Source organism: Melopsittacus undulatus, chromosome 4 (genome assembly GCF_012275295.1).
Source record: "Melopsittacus undulatus isolate bMelUnd1 chromosome 4, bMelUnd1.mat.Z, whole genome shotgun sequence".
Taxonomy (NCBI): Eukaryota; Metazoa; Chordata; class Aves; order Psittaciformes; family Psittaculidae; genus Melopsittacus; species Melopsittacus undulatus.
This window is the reverse complement of record NC_047530.1, coordinates 93,907,320-93,928,232: the sequence shown is the minus strand read 5'-3', so window position 1 is coordinate 93,928,232 and position 20,913 is coordinate 93,907,320. Positions and strand designations below refer to the sequence as shown.

Below are 20,913 nucleotides of genomic sequence, written 5' to 3'. Positions count from 1 at the left end.
TTTTTCTTTAAGGACAAGACATGGAAGAGTGTAAGGGTACAACTCCATTTCAGTCAAGAAACTAGATAAACAACTTAGTATGAGAATCTGGTCTTGCAAATCAGGATCTACAGAACTGAACTATGCATTATCCTTACAATGAGGCATTTCATGCTCAGACAGTCTACTGGAGAAGACTAAAGAAAGCCATATACAAGTTTTGATATGTAGTCATACTCCAATTGTAGATATACTGGCCACCTGAAAAAGCAACCATTTCACACAGGCATAGTACTTCCTGCACAATGGGTAAATTATGAACACTTCCAAAGACAACATTCCTAAAAAAAAAATTTAAAAAAAAAAAAATGGCCTCAGACACAAGCTTTCTTGAACAGCATTTCAGTTTTAATGACGTCAAAAAAACATCAGAACAATTCTATACATCTATATACACACTTCAGAGCATAATGAAATATCAATTACTTCCTATGTACAATCAACTGAAATAATACAACGGAAATATGACCTAACAAGGAAATACAAACATGCTGCTGGGAGATTATTTAGCTTGTTTTGATCGAAGCCGTCGCTTGATGATTAGATGATCGCTTTCCTTCTCTTTTTGTTCTATAAGGATCTGAAAGAGATTATATTTCAAAGGTTACTCAGCATTTCTTCAGAGAAAAATTACACACACTTCTAGACCCATGTAATCAACAATCTGTTTTTTCCCCAGAAGTTCTTTTCAGAATGAAATTTCCCTATTGGTTTTTAGCCAGAGGTCTCCAGTACAGAAAAACTCTTTTATTGCATCAGAATAAGCGACAAATACCAGGGACATACAAAACCTGTTTTTTTGTTTCTTTTTGCTGAAACAAATACTAAAGTCCAAAGCAAAATGTGATCTGAAAGCAGCTCTCACTTCTAAACTCTAATACTCATTTTGCAAAACACAAAGTTTTCAGAAAACATTTTTATCTTAATTTCCTTTAGCAACTTCTGATTTCCTGGGATTTGGTCTGTCACTTTTACTTCCAAGCTTCTTAGCTTCTTTTGCTTTCTCTCATTTTCTTCATCCTCATGTGAAAAACATTTTAGTTTCTGCTGTATCCATTGATACAATTTACAGAAAATTCAATAGCATATCTCACTATGGGCAATCATAGTTACTGTCAAAACCATCTATGTGGATTTCAGAAGTCATAAATCAAACCCTGGCCTAGAAGACCTGTTCTAGGCTGGCTTAGGGCAACACAATTTAAGCACACACAGAAGGCTATCTCAACTGTGCTTTGAAAAGCATGGATGTACCATCATCCTACAGTAACCTAAATATCAGCTGGGCATAAGTGGAATTGAAAGTTACCTTTGGTGCTCACTTGCCCTGCAAAGTTAATTGTAGTTGCAGACTTTTATAGCTTTAGTGTTTCAATTATGTTACTTCAAATCTATGGACAGGTGAGAAAAAGTAAAACAGCAGAGAGAAGACGCCAAAAGCAATGGCTAGGTAGAATCAAGAAATAAATCAGTATTCTCAAACTTTTTCTGCAACTTGATTAGACCTTCAGATTTGCTCTGTCCCCCTAATAGCGTATTTTAAATCACATTTCCAGAAGTAGATCACAGTGGACAGAACAGTAACCTGTATTCACTTACTGAAGAAGCAGGGATATCTAGAGGGCAAGAAATGTCTGTTGAATACAGCTTTCTCTTAGCTCGTTTTGGCTTCAGCTCATTTTCTTTTATGATTTCTGGTTCTGCAGAATTAGGAGAGCTTATTGTTGCAATCAGCTTCTTTGCTAGATGAAAATATTTAAACATAAATCAATGTCTTATTGTGTTTGTAAACCTCAAACCTAATGAACAAAGCAAGCTTTATTAAAAACAATTTAAAAATTAAAGATATTGTCTGCAGTTTAAATATAAAAATTCAGATGTGGTATTTGACTATCACAGTTTTCTGTGGCTCAAAAAAGTTTTCCATAGCTTGGGGTGCAAAAGCTTTAATTTGCTATTTAAATGTGTCCTTTAAAATCAGTTAGAATTCAGATTTCACTGGAAAAATAAACAATTCAAAGGAAGTTGAACAACAGGCTTAATACTTCTTTGTGCTGATAGGAGCACAGGCTAGTCAATTTTCTCTATATAGTTCTGTAGTTTTACCAAGGCAGGACTAGCTCTATAAAGAGATAACTGTATGCATATTATGAGCTAGAAAAGAAAGACATCCTGAACAATAGCAAGTTACATAAAAGAGAAAAAATATAGGACATCATAATAAAGGTTACAAATTAGACCTCATTTGCCCAGATTAAGTATTTTCAGGGTGAAATTTTGAGTAACCTGAATTTGGCTTACATGGATGACAGTGTTGTCCTCATGGAGCCAAATCTGACAAGCCTGGAATGTTTTAAAAATCCCAGTATCGTCATCTAGACTGTCTTACAGCAGGTAAGATGTACTCCGTGGCAAGTCAAGTTTTTCAGTTGGTATAAAGATCTTAATTTTAACCACCCACACTGAATAATGACTGATCTTGTTTTAACCAAACAATTGCACATTTTAGAATTTAACACAGGCAATTCCTTTTGCCCACTGCTAATTTTATTTTTGTTTTAAACACGCTAAATCAGAATTCATGTTCTAATATAGGAAAGAATAACATGTTCTTTAGTAGAAAGTCCCAGCAGTTAATCTTCCCAAGTCTATGCTTAAACTTTTATTCATTAGTGAAATCCATTAATCGTTTCATAGTCAGCTTATTGAAGTCTTCCAAATATTTTCATAAGACACCAGCTTTTAGGTTCTGTAGAACTAATTTTTTCTCCCACATATGTACATAAAAAAAAGCATTAATACAGTTTCCAAAGAAACAAAGTGGTGGGGAGGTGGGGTGTGGGTGAGGAGGGATCACTTATAGAACAAGCTTAGATTCAGAATCTGGATTCAGCTTTTTTCCTTTAGAGCAGCAGCACAAGTTCCTGAAAGTGCCCTTAATTGTTTTACTGTAAGCAAAACCGAAGTAACTCCAACATGTTGAGCTTAACAGTTATGTCTTTTATGATTAATTTATATGCATATATTCCATCCTGCATCCTTTCATTGCATCCAGTTTACCTTTCACAACCTAAACTTTATAATCATGTAGTCTTGGCAATAAAGACAGCCTTTTCTGCTCTGCAAGGTTGAATATAGCAGGCCCCAGTTTAGACTTCTTTATTTCATCAGGAAAACAGCAACTTGATGAAGCAGACTTACCATTTAACAGTATATGTATTAATAGGTTACAGTAGAAAAAAGCTATTCTGCAATGCCCAGAGAATATGCAATCAGACTTATTTGTTCTGTACAAACCTTTAGACTGAATAATAGTAGGAGAACTTTGGAAGAAATCTCCAATTTTTTGTAGTGTTCCATCTTTCTTTTTAGCCGAGTTCTTACTTGAAGTGGTTTCTTGCTTTCTTAAGGGGTATGGTTTTCTAAGCTGTATAGTAGACGTCTGTACAGAAATAAAATAGCATTGCTAAGTTGCAAATTGACTTATCTTAAAGTTTAATTCCGTTTTATTTTACCTTGGTGTTATTTTCAAATTGATATTTTGAGCTTTCCTACTGACACCTCTGTTTATTGTACTAATGATACTACCACAGCAAAAAACATAAACAGCCTTATTTTATACCCAGAATTAAAAAACATTGTCAAAGTTTAAGGGCATGAGAAATATAAAAAACGATTTCTTAAAAAAAATTGATTCAAAGTTGTAGGCAATTTCATTAGACCAGCTGTTCTAGTTATAACTAAAACAAGAGAAAACTGGTGGGGAAAATGAATCTACTATCCATCCTCTGAACCCACCCAGTTTACTACTAGTGCCTAAAATAATCTTTACAATTTTCATGCATATAGATGAAATAAACCTTGCTTTTACTTCAAAGGTATTGCCTATAACATCATGTATATTAACAGGATGTTCAATATGAAAGCACATTCCCTATGAATGATTGTATAGTGCGGCTAGTACACATTCCTGGCAAATACAGACTTACTCTTTTTGGTCAGCTTATTGAGTTTAGGAAGACAACATGTTTAGAATCCTACTCAAGTACATAGATACAGATAAGATACTTCTGCGTATGTCTGCTCCTTTCACAAGTCCACCTTTACAGAAAAGGCTAAACTAACATCAAAAATAGAATAAAATCAAACCGTTTTCTTGTTGCTTGTAGAAGGCGAGTTAGTCATAGCAGGTTTTGCATTTTTTTTGTTCTCACATTTCACAAAATCCTAAGAAAATAAATATGACAAATTTTACCCAGGATTCTTCTGAAAAAAGCAACAATTATTTATATTATAGAAGCAGTCACTGTTTAAATACTGTGACTAACAGTAGGGAGCCACTGGCTAACACTGGATAGAATTATTCAAATTAATTAAATGCTAAACAGACTTGTGGAAGGGAACTAGAAATACCTGTGGTCAAAACATTCAGACATTATTTTCTCCCTTCCATTGTTTCCTATACTTCTGGCTTTAAGACATTTGAGAAGCAAATACACAAATTTAAGTTAACTCAATAAATCTAAATGAAAATTCAAATTCACAGTGACAATTACAAAAACACGTCAGCGACATAGACAGCTTAACATGACAGTGTTAAGCTGTCATTAAAAGATGGCTTTTATGTCGTTAATTAGTGCCAAGAGATTTCAGGTAACCAACAGCCATACCAACTGATAACAGTGTCAGAAGAGAAAGAGAATTGCGTTCTTTAGCTAATTATAGAATCTCAGCAAAAGATGTGGGTTTTTAAAAACCAAACCCAAACCCCAAAAAATTCCAACCCCAAACTATACCACCTCTTAAAAAACAAAACAAAACAAAACAAAAACGAAGGGAGATGAGCAATACGTGGTTGAGCACCACAGGTTTCCCACCAGCCCTTACAGTTTTACTGCTGACAACATGCTTTTCTGTTTGAGACAATTTAAAAAACAAATTGTGTCTTCAGTAGCCTTGTGACAGTTAAAAGTTGCTGAATCCTTTTATAATCTATTTAGCATAACAAATTATATTTAAGAGTCATATTTGGGTGAACAGAACAGCAGCAAGATACTTTTAAATTTAGTTTCATGTTATTGAAAAATTACTTTGTCAAATGTTCTCCCATAAGGATATGAACACAAACTACACTGAAAGAATTTAAATGAGTAGGTAAAACAATCTTCTCTAAAAACACGAAGGTCCTCTCCAACCTTAACTATTGTATGATTCTATAACTACATTAGATTAAATATGGAAGAAAGTGGTCTTGAAACTTTGAAATGCATTGATTAAGCTCACAGACTTAACTTGTAATTGACCGTTAGAGGGGTTTATAATTGACATCAAAAATTGTCTAAACCAAAAGAAAAATTCTATAGAATTGGTCCACAATCCCACATACATCACAGCTGGAGGCAGAAGCAAATAGTACTTGTAGGGAGAGAGAAATGTAAAAGGTGAAGAAAAAGTGTAAATCAGAGACAAGGGGACAGAGTCTGGATAAACTGAAGTCTATCACCTTATACATCACAGGCCAGAGATTTATTCACTTGGTAGGGGGAAGGACAGAATGATGTTTGAAGAACCTTAAATATACTCTACATATATCTTTTGGGTCTCAGTGAGAATCAGAAGAATAGGATTTTAAGAAATTATTAGAGTACTAGAGAAAAGCTGCACAACATAGTATGCCAGTTGGTCTAGATCATACCTCATCCATCTCTTCACTTTTTCTTTTCTTTCTTGGTTTGAGCATTTTAACTGTAACTGGTATGGTGCTACCCTGGTGTTTCACCTCCATCTTACTGGGTTGCAAAGGTGTGAACTGGATTTCCATCTCTGGTTTTGGAAACCGACTAGTTTTTCCATTTTCTGTAGACACTTCAGATGAGTCAAGGACAATTTCAGAATGGTCCTGCAAGCATAGGAACATTTTACGAAAACAAGCTTTAAAACAACTATGACTTAAATGCTATAATACATATCCTTCTCCAGTGGATTGCAAAGCAAGCATTCCTTTTTCTAGTGGTCAGCTTTTGGAATATTTCTAATAAAAACGAAGAAATCTACCTCAACTACAACAGAATTTACCTCTTATTTTCTAAAATTTTTTTGTCAAATTTTAAAAAGTTAACATTTCCATACATGATCACAGAACTTAGTCTTCCTTGCTGAACTCAGCCTAATACTTTGTTTGCAAGTCATTTTCCTCAGGGACAGACCAGCTAGTCACAGTTTCCATAGCCAGCAGTAGTAGCATTGACACGATTTTACTCATTTTAACTCTGCTGCTTCTTAGGAGCTAAGCAGTAATAGGAGCTTGAGAGAAAAGCAGTCTTTCTCTAGCTTGTTTTCAGGCAGGTTTCCCTTCCCCTTCTACACTTACAGAAGTTAATTGTGTAAGTAACAAGGTTCGACTGATTCAAGCCAAATTCAACTGATCAGGACTTCCTCACTCTGCTTAATAATTAGTCACTTCATAAGCCTCAGCAATAGGTAAGTTTTCAAGAACACATGGTTCAGGTCAGATATAGTCACATGATTATGTCACACAACTTTTATTGCTACCAAGAGCAACAAAACTAGGTGATCTGATCATCAAGAAAGATTTACAGAAAAAAAAAACAAACAAAAATCAAATAAACAAAAAAGCCATGAAAAAAACAACCCCAAAACCTTTTAGAAGGTCACCATTAGGGCAACAGGAAACAGGACATTTTGAATCACTAAAATCTATTCACCCTAAGAGATTATAAGAAATGCCCTGCTGGATCTCAGCAGCACTCCATCTTGTTCAATATTCTGCCTCTCGCAGTGGCAAAGGGAGATGCTGTTATTGAGGGATAAGATGGGTTATCCCAGCCACATTGTCATCTGTTCTCTCCATATTCATCCAGCACTCTCAGTTGTTGCATTAGAGGGGTCAAATGATATACCTCTGCTTAATCCTCAGAGTACCCATTTGTGAATATATTTATGGATCTCAAATACAAGTTTCTCTATTCCCTGCTGATAGTACCTATCTTCAGAAGATCATTAGTGGCTTCAGATGGGAATAAGTTATTTTATTTTATTTGTTTAAATTCTCTTATTAGTTTCACCAGCAGCTGCCCAATTCTTGCAGGATTTTAGGAAAGACCGCTCTGGCTTTTGTTTACCCACCACAACCATGATTTCGTAAACCTCAGCTCCATAACTCTCCAGTAGCCTTAACCTCTCCTAATCAGAGTGCTATCTTCTTAGCCTCTTCTTAAATGGCAAGAGGCATATACCCTTAAATGCTTTAGTTTTATTTCCTTATCGTCAAAATGTTTCCCAGGAATTATTTGACTTCTCCCCCCAAAACTTCACCCCATGCACTTCCACACAAACAGAAGTTTCTCACATGATAATCCTCCTAGACACCACCGCTTACCCATAGGAACAAGTATTGTCTCTACTTCCTCGAGGTAAATGTCAGCACCAACTGTTCACAACAATTCTTCAATAACTATTTTAATAGCAAAAAAATAAAATATTTATGGTGCTCTCTTACCTGCTATTACAAAGCTGTGTAAAGCAGTAACCTTTCTGAGAACTACTCTGTCCTCCCTCATTCATCACAAGCTTTATCTATATGGCACTAGCTGAACTGATGAACTAGCAAGAAACTAGCCAGTCTTACTTGGCAGTAGATGGAAAAGAGATGTATTTTGTCATTCAGTCCAGCTCTGCAGCAAGGGGAGAAATGCATGTTCTAGCAGCCAGGGGAGGGATTGCTAGCAAATCCACTTTCAGCCCTGTTCACTATTAATTAGCAATAGAGCCACACAGCATTAATTCAGTTTAGCAGAACTATATCATTAAATAGTGTTCAAGTTAACACACAAGGGTTCAATCAGAATTGGAAGCCTCAGTAGAGTTGCAAGCCTTTCAATTTTTCCTTCCAGAAATATGTAAAGTTGATATTTTCTTTGTGTAAACTTCAAATATTGTTTTGGTTTTGTGTGGGATGCAAGATACTGTTTTGTTCTTCTGAACCATCATATAGGTTGGAAGCTCCTATTACAGAAATACTACAGAAACATCTCTATTACCACAGTATAGGCAATATCACAAAAGTTTTGAGCTGAAATTTACTTAGCATAATCAAACTGAAATGGCACTACAATGTCTTCAAATCTCTAGAACCTGGATTAGTTAACTAGTTTTCCCCTCAGGTATGTAAATTCTATAACATGTCAAAAGATAGTATTCTATTAATGTAGGTACCCTATTTCTGATAGCAAAAGCTGGAGACAAAGAATGAACAAGAACTCAGAACTGAAGATAAAGTATGAAAAACTATGAACAGTAAGTTTTGTCAGATTCTCAATATATGCTTCAGCAACATTGACAAAACAAAAGTTATTAAAAACTTATAATTAGTACATACTTTCCATAAAAAAAAAAACCTACCTCTTTGTTTACAGACTGATCTATTTCCTCTTCTCCTTCAGGTAAAGTTATTTTTGCTATAGGTGGAAGACTTTCATGGTTAATCTGCTGTTTCAGTTTCTTTATAAAGTCATCTTTCTCAGCCAGCTGTTTCCTTAGTTCTTCTATATCAGTTTCGTTATCCTAAAAACCACAGCAAAAAATGCCACAAATTGCAGGATTGCCAAAAGAAAACATATACACAAGCATCATTATTCGGAAGTATCAATTTCAGAACTGCAAGCTAAACCAGTCAGCTATTCAACAAAAAGATGACAATTTCATGTATGAGTGGTCACTGTTTAAAGTGAAGGGAAGTCATGTAACACCTGGGGAAGATAAAATGCAAATTTTTATTTTACTCTACTTATGTGGAGTTATAAATAGTTCACCTCCCATTTGTTCATTAAGTCCCTGGGGCTGCGAAAAAAGCAGCAGCTATGATAATTGTTTCAGATCTCCAGTCCAACTTTACAATCAAAAGATTAAAGAGACTTTAAATAAACCACTAAATGTTTTGAAACTTTGGTTACTGGTACAAATTCAGTTTCAAACAAAGTTTCTATTTTCAATGAGCTGCTAACGGCTTCAAGATGACAATAAGAAAAAATAGAGCCAAAACACAAAAAGTATTGTGTATTGCAGAATTAATGAATAACAAAGAAACAAAGAAAAAAATTCCCACAAGAACAAGAGAGAGAACCTTTCCCAAATTCTTTAGCGCAGCCTGTTTCAGTTCTGCTATTTCCTTATCTTTTTCTGTGGTGTTAGAAACCAAAGTCTTGAGCTGTATTTCCAAAGCTTCTACTAATTTATCTCTTTCTTCACGCCACTTTTGAAGACTGTTGTCCTTTTCTACCAGCTGTGCAGCAGCAAGTCTTTCCTAAATGGTGAAAAGAAATAGATTAGAATTGAACACCAGTTCTACACACTATCTGAACTGCTCTGATAGTTTGGTTTCACATAGTATTACTATTTTACAGCCTGAGTAAACTTGAAAGCCTATATTGATCTTACAAAGCTCGCATAAAACTATTCTTAAAAAAGACATACAAAAGCAGACTATGCTTCAATTAGAAAATCTGCATCTATATTTATACTCTTTGTTAGTAATAAAATCAGAGTGAGCAAGCCTCAGGCAAACAAAGTCACAGATAATATTGAAGTATTCTTAAGCTCCTAATACCCTCTTGTATTGATTGCAGGTCCAGAAAGTCATTGCCAACTATATCTGGATGCAAAAACAGTTTTAGATTGGTTAGATTCATTTAATAATTTTATATACTCAAGAACTACAACCATGATGCAGACTGGTGGACAGGCAAGGTATTTACCTTGCTATTAACTCTCAGTTGAAAGTGATACAGGAGCAAACCCACTAGCATTTTAACCTGGTATTTTTACTCTAAATCTCAAAAGAAGATTTTTTTTAACTTATGCTTTTAGGAAAAAGCCAAACAATCCTGTTTTTCAAAATATGTTTTCTTAGCTTTAATTAAGCAGCAATTCATGTAAGTGTAGGTTACTGATACGTGTTTTACACAAAAAAATAAAGTTTGAAGAATTCAGTGAGGTGGTGATAGGATAGAAAGGAACAGGCGTGTTAACTTTCATTACATATTATGCTTTTTCATTTTGTGACCCTCCTATTCTTCCCTTTTCTTAACAAGATGGCCTCATCGAGGCTTTGCCATGTGATAAAGTGAGAGGATTTTGACAAAGGTCAGCTACCCTCAAGCATCCACACTGTTAACACTTCACATGAGATTTGCTCTGTACTAAAGACACTAGAGGATTCAATACACTAAGACCTTCAGTTACTTACAATTTCTGCTTGTTGCTTTATGTGGTGCTCTCTTTCCTCCTCAAATTTTCTCATTTCTCTGTTGCGAAGCATCTCAGCTTCTTTTACTTGATGTATGAGTGTCATTTTCTCCTCCAGCCACTTCTTTCTATCAGTTTGATACTTTGCCTCATTTTCCTATTTTAATTAAACCAGAAATAAAACCATAAGTAGAGATTAAGGAAAAAAAAACCCACAAAACCTCAAAATCCAGATTACCATTAAACAGATCTCTTTCAAAAAGTTAAAAATCCTAACACAGTTTTACTCCAGCATATTCCCAAGTGTAAGTATTACATTCTCATATGTTCCTCTGTATTGGAAAAAAAAAAATGAACAATTTTCAGCATGTTTTACTCAGACTGACACATCTTCATGGAAAATTGTTTTTCCTCATCTAAAAATGTGCTGAGTGAGCACACTGTAGAAGTTGCACCAGAAGTAAAAAGACTCTTTTAACTTACAAATTCCCAATCTTTTATGCTGCCTTGCAGGACATGTTAGAAAACTTCTATTTCAAGACTGAAAGGCAAAGAATACAGTACAGTTCGAATGGTAGGCAGAGATAGGGCATACCAAGGAACATCGCCTTCAATCCACAGCAACCTTGCCGCCTTTCCTATCACAATCAAATCTCTTGTCAGACATTCACCTACATAAAAATGGAAAGCACCCGAACAGCTGCTTATGGGGGAGGAGGGAAATCTCCTCCCTAATCCACTGAGAATAAGGTTAAATCTTCAGGCTAACAAGAAGGGGTTACAGGTCATACAGCAAGAGCAAGATCTTGAAAGACTTTGATTTAGTTGCCAAAGTAACTGACAGGAAAGTGGTTTGGAATAGCTATCCGAAGTTAGATTAGCTAAGACAATTGTAAGAGAAGCCTAGCTATAGAAGGACATCTATGGTAGCATAATATAGGGAAGAGTGCAGTTCATTACGGGGCAGTGATGCCATATGTTACAAAGATATTGCATCCAGACTTTGCTGTGCTGGTGCACACCAGCTTATAGAGCTTTCCTTTACTAGTGTAATAACTTGCCATATGAAGCCCTAGCTCTTGAAGACAGTGACAGAAAAAAAAGTAGATTCCTAAATGAAAGTTATGGCTTTAAAACTAAGTATGAATTACATGACCATATTTTACCTTCAGTTCTTTTTGCAGCTTCGTTATTTCCTCATTTTCACTTATGTTTTTCTCCTCATGTTTGCTCATCTTTTGCTGCCAGTCATTATTGCTCTGGTTATTCAGCTCTCTAAATTTCTGCTTCCACACTTCCAGTTCTAGTCAGTACACAAAATGAAGTTATATAATATATAGTTTAAATGCATATTTGAGCACATTCACATCCTTATTCTAAAGTTACATGGATTTATCAGCTGTGACTGCAAAGGGACAACAGAGCCTTTAACTGTTAGAAGTTTGTTATGTACTACATAAAATTAATGCCTAAATAGCAGTCAACAAATAAAACCATAAATTTAAGGCATCTAATCACAATAGATCCAATATAATTTTGCCTCCCTGCTCCCTTTCCATAGATTACCCAAAACTAATCTGTTGGTCTCTTCTAGTTTGGCTTCAATCACTTCTTCTTGTTCAATCTGCGTCTGTTCTTGTTCTTCTAATGTCATCCGCATATCTTCAATTATTTTTTCCTTTGCACACAGATCTGAAGGTTTGAAAAATATTTACAGATGAGCCGTATCATGTTTCAACCTAGTTCAGGTCAGCTGTCCCAGCTGTGCTCCCTCCCAGCTTCTTGTGCTCCTTGTGACTAACTGAGCATGAGAAACCACTACTTAACACACTGATGTTTTAATTGTTGCTTTCAACATCAATCTTAAACTAAAAGCCAAACAGCATTGTATGAGATACTAGGAAGACAATTAATTATATCCCAACAGAAAACCAGGACAAGCCCTCTTCTTGTTCCCACTATTCTCTCCCAACGGGCCTTTATTAAAAGCCATTTCCCTGTTCCCCAAGATCAAAAGCTCTATTAGAAACAGTGCAACTCTACTGAACTATATGAATCCAAAATTCTTAAGTGATTCTCATGAACTTGATTTAGGCAAGCATTTCAGTTTAACATCAGACTGTGGCTTGTATTAATGGGAAACTAATAACTGTATAACTGCTAGATGCCTGTCAAGCCTGCAGAAACTGTTACTGTGCTAGTTAGTGTTTCAGTGTTCCAATTTGTTAAAATGGCTAATAAATACCAACATTTAATAAGCTGACACATATCAGCAAATTCACACTTTCTGAGCTCATATTTCTTAATCTGAGACTGACTGCTTTCAAATGTACCTGCAAATAATGCCTTAATAATATTTAGTTCTTGACTGTATAATTTTAATTCAGCCCTGTTTGAAGTTCCTAATTTTTTTTAAATATAAATATACAAAACTGTTCCAAGTTCATTAACAACATGAAAACTCATTACGTTGCCATTCCACACGAAAGGGAGGAAGTAATAAAACCAGCTTTTTCTGACCTTTACATGTTTTCTCATACTGTTTGGATATTTCTTCCAGCTTCTCATTATTCAACTGCTCCTAAAGCATTTAAGAAAAACAGTCCAGCATTAATTTTTTATGTGGTGTTAAGGAGCATTCAAGTTGATTAAAACCCAAAAAAGTTTAGAGGAAAACATTACTACTAACATATCTGTCACTAATCAGAATATCTGCAGGTATTGTGTGTAATAATTAGTCAGATTATTTAAAAACAATTTGACAGTGTCATGCAGTGAGAAATTCTGTAAGCATCTTTTATCCACCTATTAAAATTAATTTCAAACTGGCTACTCTTAGCTTTACCTCAGTTTCTGGAAGCTTTCTCCTGCTGCTTGTCCCATTTAAATTCATCAAAAAAAAAACCTAAGAATAGTAAAAAAAAAAAAACACCAACCTTTTTGAGTTGCAGAATTGTGCGCTGTTTGATGTCCATTTCTTCACTAAGCTGGTTTTTAATTTTCTGAAGTTCACTAACCTTGTTCCTCAGTGATTTCTCCTCAGATCGCATTGTACCCACCTGTAACAATGCACAAAGACATCAAGGAATGCTGGCATTTTGTATAAGCCTTTTACAACCTTTGCAATTTACATAAATAACTTTTAATTAAGAGTTAAATATTTGCAAAAAAGCTAAATTTCAGGGGCAAGGGGTTAAAAACAAAAACAAAAGAAACAAAACAAAAAAGACCTACAAGGAAATAACCTAATCAACCTACAAATTCATTTCCTTGCTATTTCTCAAACAAGGGATTATACACTGAAAGTTGAGTAGAAATAGATCCTCAAATTATAGGCTGCTGGGGAAGACATTCATACTTCAAGTCTTAATTTTCAAGCCCAACTTTTGTAATAGTCTTTTGGATTTTAAGTTCTTGTAATATCCCATGAGGTTCTAAGAAACCCTGCTGCTTGATAAGCAAATACTAACAATTAACAAAGTGATTCCATGTTTTCATTTCTTCTCCACACCTTAATAGGAAACGCAATTCAAATTTTTAAAAGTTCCTTTTTCTGAATAATCCATCTCCTCCTTCCAGGTATCAGTGTTTTATCCCTGAAACATCAGTCTTTGAAGTCAGAGCAAATAAGATAAGGCTACTGTTGTCAAAAGGATTATAAACTACTTGGCCATAACCAGATTAGCCATAGTTTTTACAAACCTTTTTAAAAGACATTAACAAAATTTACATCCCCCTTCAGTATCTGTATTAATCTGTGTTTTTTACATCTGGTAGTATCTTTAGTTTACAACTTCAATGGCAATCTAATTTAAGATTCACTGTTATGCTAAATGTATCACTTGAAACAGCTTTATTATTAACCACGTAACATTCATAGCTTGAAATTTGTGGAAACAGGTTTTAATAACAGAACCACAAACAAATTTGAAGAAACATTAGGCCTCTATTACCAACCTCTTCTTGTACTTGCTGAATTTGTTTCTTGGCATCAGAAAATTTCTCTCTCAAATCTGTATATTCTTCCTTTTTCCTCTGCAAGTCTTCTTTCAAACTCCGTACAAGGGCAGAACTTTCAGAAAGATCTTTACGTAGCCTTGTGTTCAAAATTAAGAGACATAAATGACATTAGGCTCTATACTGTTTTTATTCATTAAAATAAAAAAAAATCTTAGATCTATCAGATAGATGCCAAGCCTTACAACTTTACTTTTGGATTTCAGCTTATTATATGATCCTGAAGTAATAAACTGATCAGATTCATATCTGAACACTGAAATTTATTTTTAAGCAGACCAGAGCAACCATTTTTATCATTAGGTGTTCTTACAAAGAAAAGGAACAAGGTTAATATGAAGTTTAAACTTGATACCTACATTCCAGACCTTGTAAGGACCAAAATATGTAAAAATAAGAAAATAGAAAAAACAATAACATTACAACAAGTACTGCTATTACAAGGGCTACAAAATAATTAAGAAGTTTGATGAGTTCATTTTTAAATTATCATATTTATTTTTAAGTTTACAGTAAGACACCTTGGATTTTCACTTTAAAACTAACAGAAGGTTTTTCAGATTCTATAACTGATGATACAAAACAAGGACACACAACAGGAGGAACACCTTTCAATGTGGGGGATCCCCAGACTTTCATGTTAAGTTGTGCATCAGAGTATATGCTACAAGCTACAACTACAAGTATGGCACAAACGAAACCCTAGTAAGGAGAAGGGCTACATAACATCTTGAAGCTATTTTTTCTTACAATTGCCTTAGCACATAGCAAATGCAGTCTGTCAGATACATTTAATCTCTTATTTCTTAAAGATTTAAAAAGTAGAAGGGGCTGGGGAAAGTTCTATCCTTCTAAACCTGTTATTTCTTCAAGTTTTTATAGACTCTCTTCACCTAGAATAGCTATAACCAAAACCAGCTGTTTACTCCCTAAGCTCTTTAACTTTCTTCTTTTCCTTTTTAACATTCAGTCCTTTCCAAAGAAAACATTACCTGCTTTTAGACAAGTTACAGGATATAATATTAAACTATATGTTATTTCCTACAGTAAGGGTATGCAATATAACAATCTTAGAGATCCCCAAAGAATTCTTTATTTCCTTGCATGCTCCTGTTTCCCCTTGCAGTAGTTCCACATTGTATATTCTTTCATAAATATGCATCTAAATAAACAGGTGAGGAAAACATAAGCAGCAGAATATGCAACTGTAAAATTCAAGTAGTATATTAAAACTTCTTAAGCAGTTTGTTTTAAAAAGTTGATAAACATGCAAGTGTTATGTCAAAATAAACTGATGTTCACAGAAAGTAGCTTTGAGTCTGTTCTCAAAGGTCTAGAAGTTCTCAGTATTTACTTACAATTCTATAGTTTGTATTTGCTCATCCTCATTTTTCTCTTTCTCCTGAAGACTGTGTTTCATATTCTCCAAACTGTTCATCAACTGCACAATTTCCTCCTTCAGATTTACTTCTTTATCATTTAGTTCTTTAATGGTTAGGTCTGAATTGGCACATTTCTCTTGCAGAGCTACTGTATTAATTTCTAGATTTAAAATAATAGATTCTTTTTCTTTGAGTACTTTTTCTAATTTTTCTATGCTGTCATCTTTAGCTTTAAAAGCTTCCAGCAGGCATTCAAGCTCTCTTATTTTTTCCTTGTAGGTGGTAACTTCCTCCTCGAACTCAGCAATTACTCTGCGATCTTCTGCAGCCTGTTTTTCAAAATCCTGTGTTTTCTTCTGAATTTGTTCTTCTAACTGACTCATAAGTTCTCTTTCCTTTGAGGACTGATGATCTTGATTTGCAATTTCATTTAATTTTATTTTCAGTTGATTATTACAATTCTCAGAGTCATCAAGTCCTTTCTTTAAGTCTTCAACTTGTTGAAGTAGTTCTTGAATCCGCTGACTTTTTTGTGAAGAAACCCGTATAATATTTTTGCATTCTTCCCAAATGCTTTCAACACTGCTGTGAAAGGAGCCCTCCCATCTCTGATCTTCTGTAGAAGCAGTTTGGGACTGCATGCATACAGAACTCACTTGAGCTCCCTCTAGTTCACATTTTTGAAACTCTAATGAAGCTTTTAGATTAACAAAATCAATATCCACAGCATAAGACTCAGCTAGTGAGTGAGATTTATACAACTCATCTACTTTGGACAGCACTGCTTTAATTTGTGACAATTTATCAATTAACTTTTGTTTTGCACTTTCTACTTCGTTATTTAGCTGAATGATCTTTTCTTCTTGTTCCCTATTTATAGCTTTCTGTTTGTGCAATTCAGAAGCAATCACCTGATAATCAGCTTGACACTGCTGAAGTTCTTCACTTAAGCCAAAAGCCCTTTCTTCAGAAGCAGAAAGCTTGAGATGCAAGTTTGACATCTGCTCGCTAAACTCTTTTTTATTCTTTTCTTCAAGTGCAGCTAGCTGACCTTCCAAGGTTTCAGTTCTTTCCCTCAGTGTAAGTATTTCTGCAAGGTTTTCAGAAGTATTTGCTTGCAAATATTCAGTTCTCTTTTGCTCTAGAGTGTCATGTTCCCAACTCTCCTTTGTATCTCCTAAACAAGAAAAAAAATACAGGTCAGGTTGCTTAAATACAGGTAGTACAAGTCACTAGCAATACCAGATGGCAATTACTATACAGAAAGCAGTCACTACCTGAAAGCCACACCCTTATAGAATGGTTGAGGTTGGAAAGGACCTTAAGATCATCGAGTTCCAACCCCAGCGCCATGGGCAGCGAAACCTCACCCTAGACCGTATCACCCAAGACTGCCCAACCTAGCTTTGAACATTGTCAGGGATAGAGTATTTACCCATACCAATGGACATTTTGGTCTTGAAGTAGTTAAATCCCTCAGAATAATTTAAAATGCAACAAGTGCCCATTAAGCTTCTAGAAAGTTTGCAGCAGGAGAAATCTTAATACTTTTCCATGGCTCTATTCCAGCCTCCTACTCTGCACCACTAGTAGAAAGGCCCTTCTAGTTTTACTGATACATAGTGATACCTGTGAGCTACATGCCATTCACAGTCATATCTAGTTTCCACCTTCGCCAGTTCAGCAATGTCTCTAATACAACCAGCAACCACACATATCATGCTTAGAAGAGCTATGTCATATACATTTCTGAGAAGTTTCATTCATACATTCATTTTAAAAGTTCATACATTCATTTTAAAAGTTAAGCTAAAAATCCAGCATGAGTTTTTGTTTTTTTTTTTTTTTTTTTTGCTTTGTGGTGGGACCTTCTTCTCTTTTCAATTGGTTTCTAAACAACATATAAGGATAACTATATGCATGCACCTAATATCTTGCATGTAAAGTTCTCACAGAAAGATGGGTGAAATGTTCCACCCCAACCCCAGGTTTTCATAAATATTTTATTAGCTTAAGCCAAGTTCCCCCCCGCCCCCAAGTAATGAGCAATTCTAACTAAAATAACAGACATTTCATCACCTTCAAAATCAACTCCAGCTATGCTTCACACAAGCATTTTAGAATCCAGCAGTGTCCAATCAGTAGCATACATTCTATGTCTTAGTATTAAAATCAAACCTGACAGGGCGTTCTTGCAAGTATTGTAACTACAGAAAGGTGGAATTTGGCTGTCATGTTACCTTGGAAGCATTAAGTAAATAGGCACCGCACAGAAGCATCCTCCAAGCAGATCCAACAAGTCTTGTAGATTTAGCAACAAAAAGGCATACTGAAAACATTAGCAACAGTGTTCTCCATCTCAAATGAGATGGATTTCTGATTTCAGGTTTGTTGTTGTTTTTTTTTTTTTTTAATTATTTTTAGAGTGATCAAATTCCACCGGACATTTTTCCTTCATGCTTTTCTGTACTTTTCCTTTTCTATTCTAGTTAGACATATATCAAGTGCTCCTGCCAGGTCAGACACAACAGCAGCTTTACTTTGGCTTGTAAAGCCATGCTTTTGAATCCTATAAGATGAAAAATTCTGGGTGGGGAGATAATTTTCTTCCTATCCAAATGGTACATATTTTCACATTGAACATGAGTTTTACATAGTTCACCCTAAAAGGGAAAGGTGCCAAGGTACCTTAAGGTAAGTTTTGTGATGTAAGGTGGCAAGATGAAAAAAGTGGCAGATCATAGCCCAACACCTACAGTGAGTAGGGTATGATCATTCACAATAAGATTCAGAAATTATTTAGATGCATGGTATTGACAATCACATCCATGCAACAAAGTAAAATACTAGTGCAAGAAAACACGACATTTAGTCCAGAAAGTTTTTATGTAGGAAGTACTTAAAAAGAAAAAGCCCCACTCCAAAATATGGAAGGCAAGTTTTAAAGAAGAGTACAAAACCAGAAAGTTCAAAACAAGATAAAATTTATGTACTCTCAAAGTAAACTTCAGTCTTAGGCCATTAGCCTAAGTCTAGCTGCACAAATTGTTCTACTGTACATTTCACAAGAATGGTTAAATGTGAGCATATATTAATGAATGTCACAATTTTGGAGCTTCAAACAACTCAGTTTTAAAATCAGATGCCTTCTATTCTCAACACCCACAAAAGAAACATATTTAACATGACTGAATAGCCTGTTCTTCCCAACAGAAGAATCTCAGTGCGTATATTAATTGGCATTGATAGCCAATTTTTTGTTTTGAGTACGATCCCTTTTCTATTTTTGTTTAGATAAGCTTCAGTCATGATAAACCTACTAATATCTAGTATATCAACAAGTCTAGATGAGTGTCAGTTCCCACCCTTATATAGATGGCACCATCAAATGGCAATGCTATAATCTGATATTCATCCTAATCAAAGATAACAGAGCTGCATCTGGTACAGAGACAGAAGCTTTCTGTAAGTGTGACATTTATACATCTTCAAATAAAAGAGACTTCAAATGACAAATGCCCTAATGCATCACACACCATCAGTTGACATAGCCTAATATTTTACCGCCTTTTTCTAATGTTGTTAGGTCCAGCCACTTCCTACAGACCTTCCCCGACATAGAACAATTGGGATTGTTGGAAGAATATGGGACAGTATAACTCTGCTTAACCATTTCAGTATCTGTGTGTGGAAATATTAGCTATTAGCTTGTCTAATCATTTCTGGAATCTGAGAATCATCTGCCTCTCCTACCTTCTAGGGCAGAAAATACTAAAAGTTTATTACCCACTGCATGAAATGCTTTTTCCGTAAACTTAAACTAATCTTCCACTCAATAGTGTTCCCTTGTCCTTTCACTGCAGGGTGTGATACATGACAGTCCAGCATTTGGTTTACTCACTATCTGTATCCACAGATTTCTGTGAGCATGTGAATTTAACAAGTCTCCTTTTAACATGTTTTATCTCCTCTTTACAGACTTAAATGTTTTCTGTTTCCTATTTGTTTAAGTCTTATTTCTATTTTTCTATCCTATCCTCCCCTGGAACATTTTCTTGCTTGCATCTATTCTGCAGGAGGAAGGCAAGAAAGCAAGGGACAAAAAAAGGAAGACACTTCATTCTGCTTTTGTATGTACTTTTCCATAATTCTGAGAAACTGAAAGCCAGGTATGCCATCAAGTCACTTAGATGCAGGCAAATCTTACATATACCATTTGTACAAGATCTGTCCCATAGCTCAAATCTCACTGATTAATAGACCTTAATGAAATAGATAATTTAAGTGCAGTGTTCTTTTAAGTTTCACTCTTACCCTTAAAGGTCTTCCACTGTAGCTAGTTTATTCACCTCATTCTACGAGAACTAGTAAGCTCACAGATGAAGGAAGGAAAGTGAGAAGATTGAAGTGCAAACATGTGAGCTGCACAAAATATGTTATCTGTGGACTTGAAATAATTTTTACTTCCATTTAAGTAGAAAGTTTCTCTACTTTGCCAGCACTGTCACAGTGACGAAAGCTGGTATGTTCACAGCATGCATTCATAACGAAACAAAGTTTAACAGCTGTATGACTGAAAACAGTCATTAACAGACCCCTTTGATGATTGCTTAGAATATTTTAAAACAACTTGAGTGGGAGCTGCTACTCTGCCAGAAGTCCATCAAGAGCAAGTTCTGCACAAAACCAGCTGTTAAGAAATTTAAGAACTACAACTGAGTGCGCAAGTCCATAAACAGATGAGGAAAAGCAGAAGTCTAAAAACTAACTTTTATTTTAAACATTTAGGAGTGCACAGTATAGGATCTGCTGCAAGACAGATGAAATTTACACAAGTTACTTCCATTTACAGTTTAATATAGTAGATTTTCTCTTCATAATGCAATGTTTATGCTTCACAGCTTTTAGTTTCTGCTCTGGAATACTAATCAAGTTTTTTTGGGAGGCCCCCTCTTGAGCGATGGTAAAAATTGTACCTTTCTTTGTAGGTGGCTCTTCTTCCAGAGTAGGCCTATTTTCAAAGCAGCGTTTTCTTCCCACTTCCAACACAGTATCTTCACAATCCTTGAACTGACTGCTTTCAATCACCTGGTTAGAGTTCTTTTCTGCCATTCTTTTAAGGCTACTTACAGTGTTGTTCTGTGTTAAAATAAAAATTACTTTTAAGTTTTACAAAGTAAGCAATTAAAAAGCTTATTAATCTTTTATAACC

At 35.1% G+C, this 20,913-nt stretch overlaps 1 protein-coding gene across 1 annotated transcript in view; it reads right to left on the bottom strand.

Moving 5' to 3' along the window:
- Positions 1 to 382: 382 nt before the first annotated feature.
- The window catches only part of KIF20B (kinesin family member 20B), a 38,425-nt gene continuing 17,894 nt past the window's right edge, over positions 383 to 20,913 (bottom strand). Inside the window, exons 19-33 of the mRNA XM_031044659.2 lie at positions 20,678 to 20,840; positions 15,678 to 16,878; positions 14,260 to 14,398; positions 13,239 to 13,361; positions 12,823 to 12,883; positions 11,869 to 11,994; positions 11,469 to 11,605; positions 10,304 to 10,459; positions 9,182 to 9,361; positions 8,461 to 8,622; positions 5,735 to 5,938; positions 4,189 to 4,266; positions 3,337 to 3,481; positions 1,639 to 1,781; positions 383 to 619 (exon numbers count right to left, since the gene is read on the bottom strand). Coding sequence (XP_030900519.2) covers positions 542 to 619; positions 1,639 to 1,781; positions 3,337 to 3,481; positions 4,189 to 4,266; positions 5,735 to 5,938; positions 8,461 to 8,622; positions 9,182 to 9,361; positions 10,304 to 10,459; positions 11,469 to 11,605; positions 11,869 to 11,994; positions 12,823 to 12,883; positions 13,239 to 13,361; positions 14,260 to 14,398; positions 15,678 to 16,878; positions 20,678 to 20,840 — 3,096 coding nt within the window. The 3' untranslated portion in view covers positions 383 to 541. The remainder of the gene's footprint in view (positions 620 to 1,638; positions 1,782 to 3,336; positions 3,482 to 4,188; positions 4,267 to 5,734; positions 5,939 to 8,460; positions 8,623 to 9,181; positions 9,362 to 10,303; positions 10,460 to 11,468; positions 11,606 to 11,868; positions 11,995 to 12,822; positions 12,884 to 13,238; positions 13,362 to 14,259; positions 14,399 to 15,677; positions 16,879 to 20,677; positions 20,841 to 20,913) is intronic.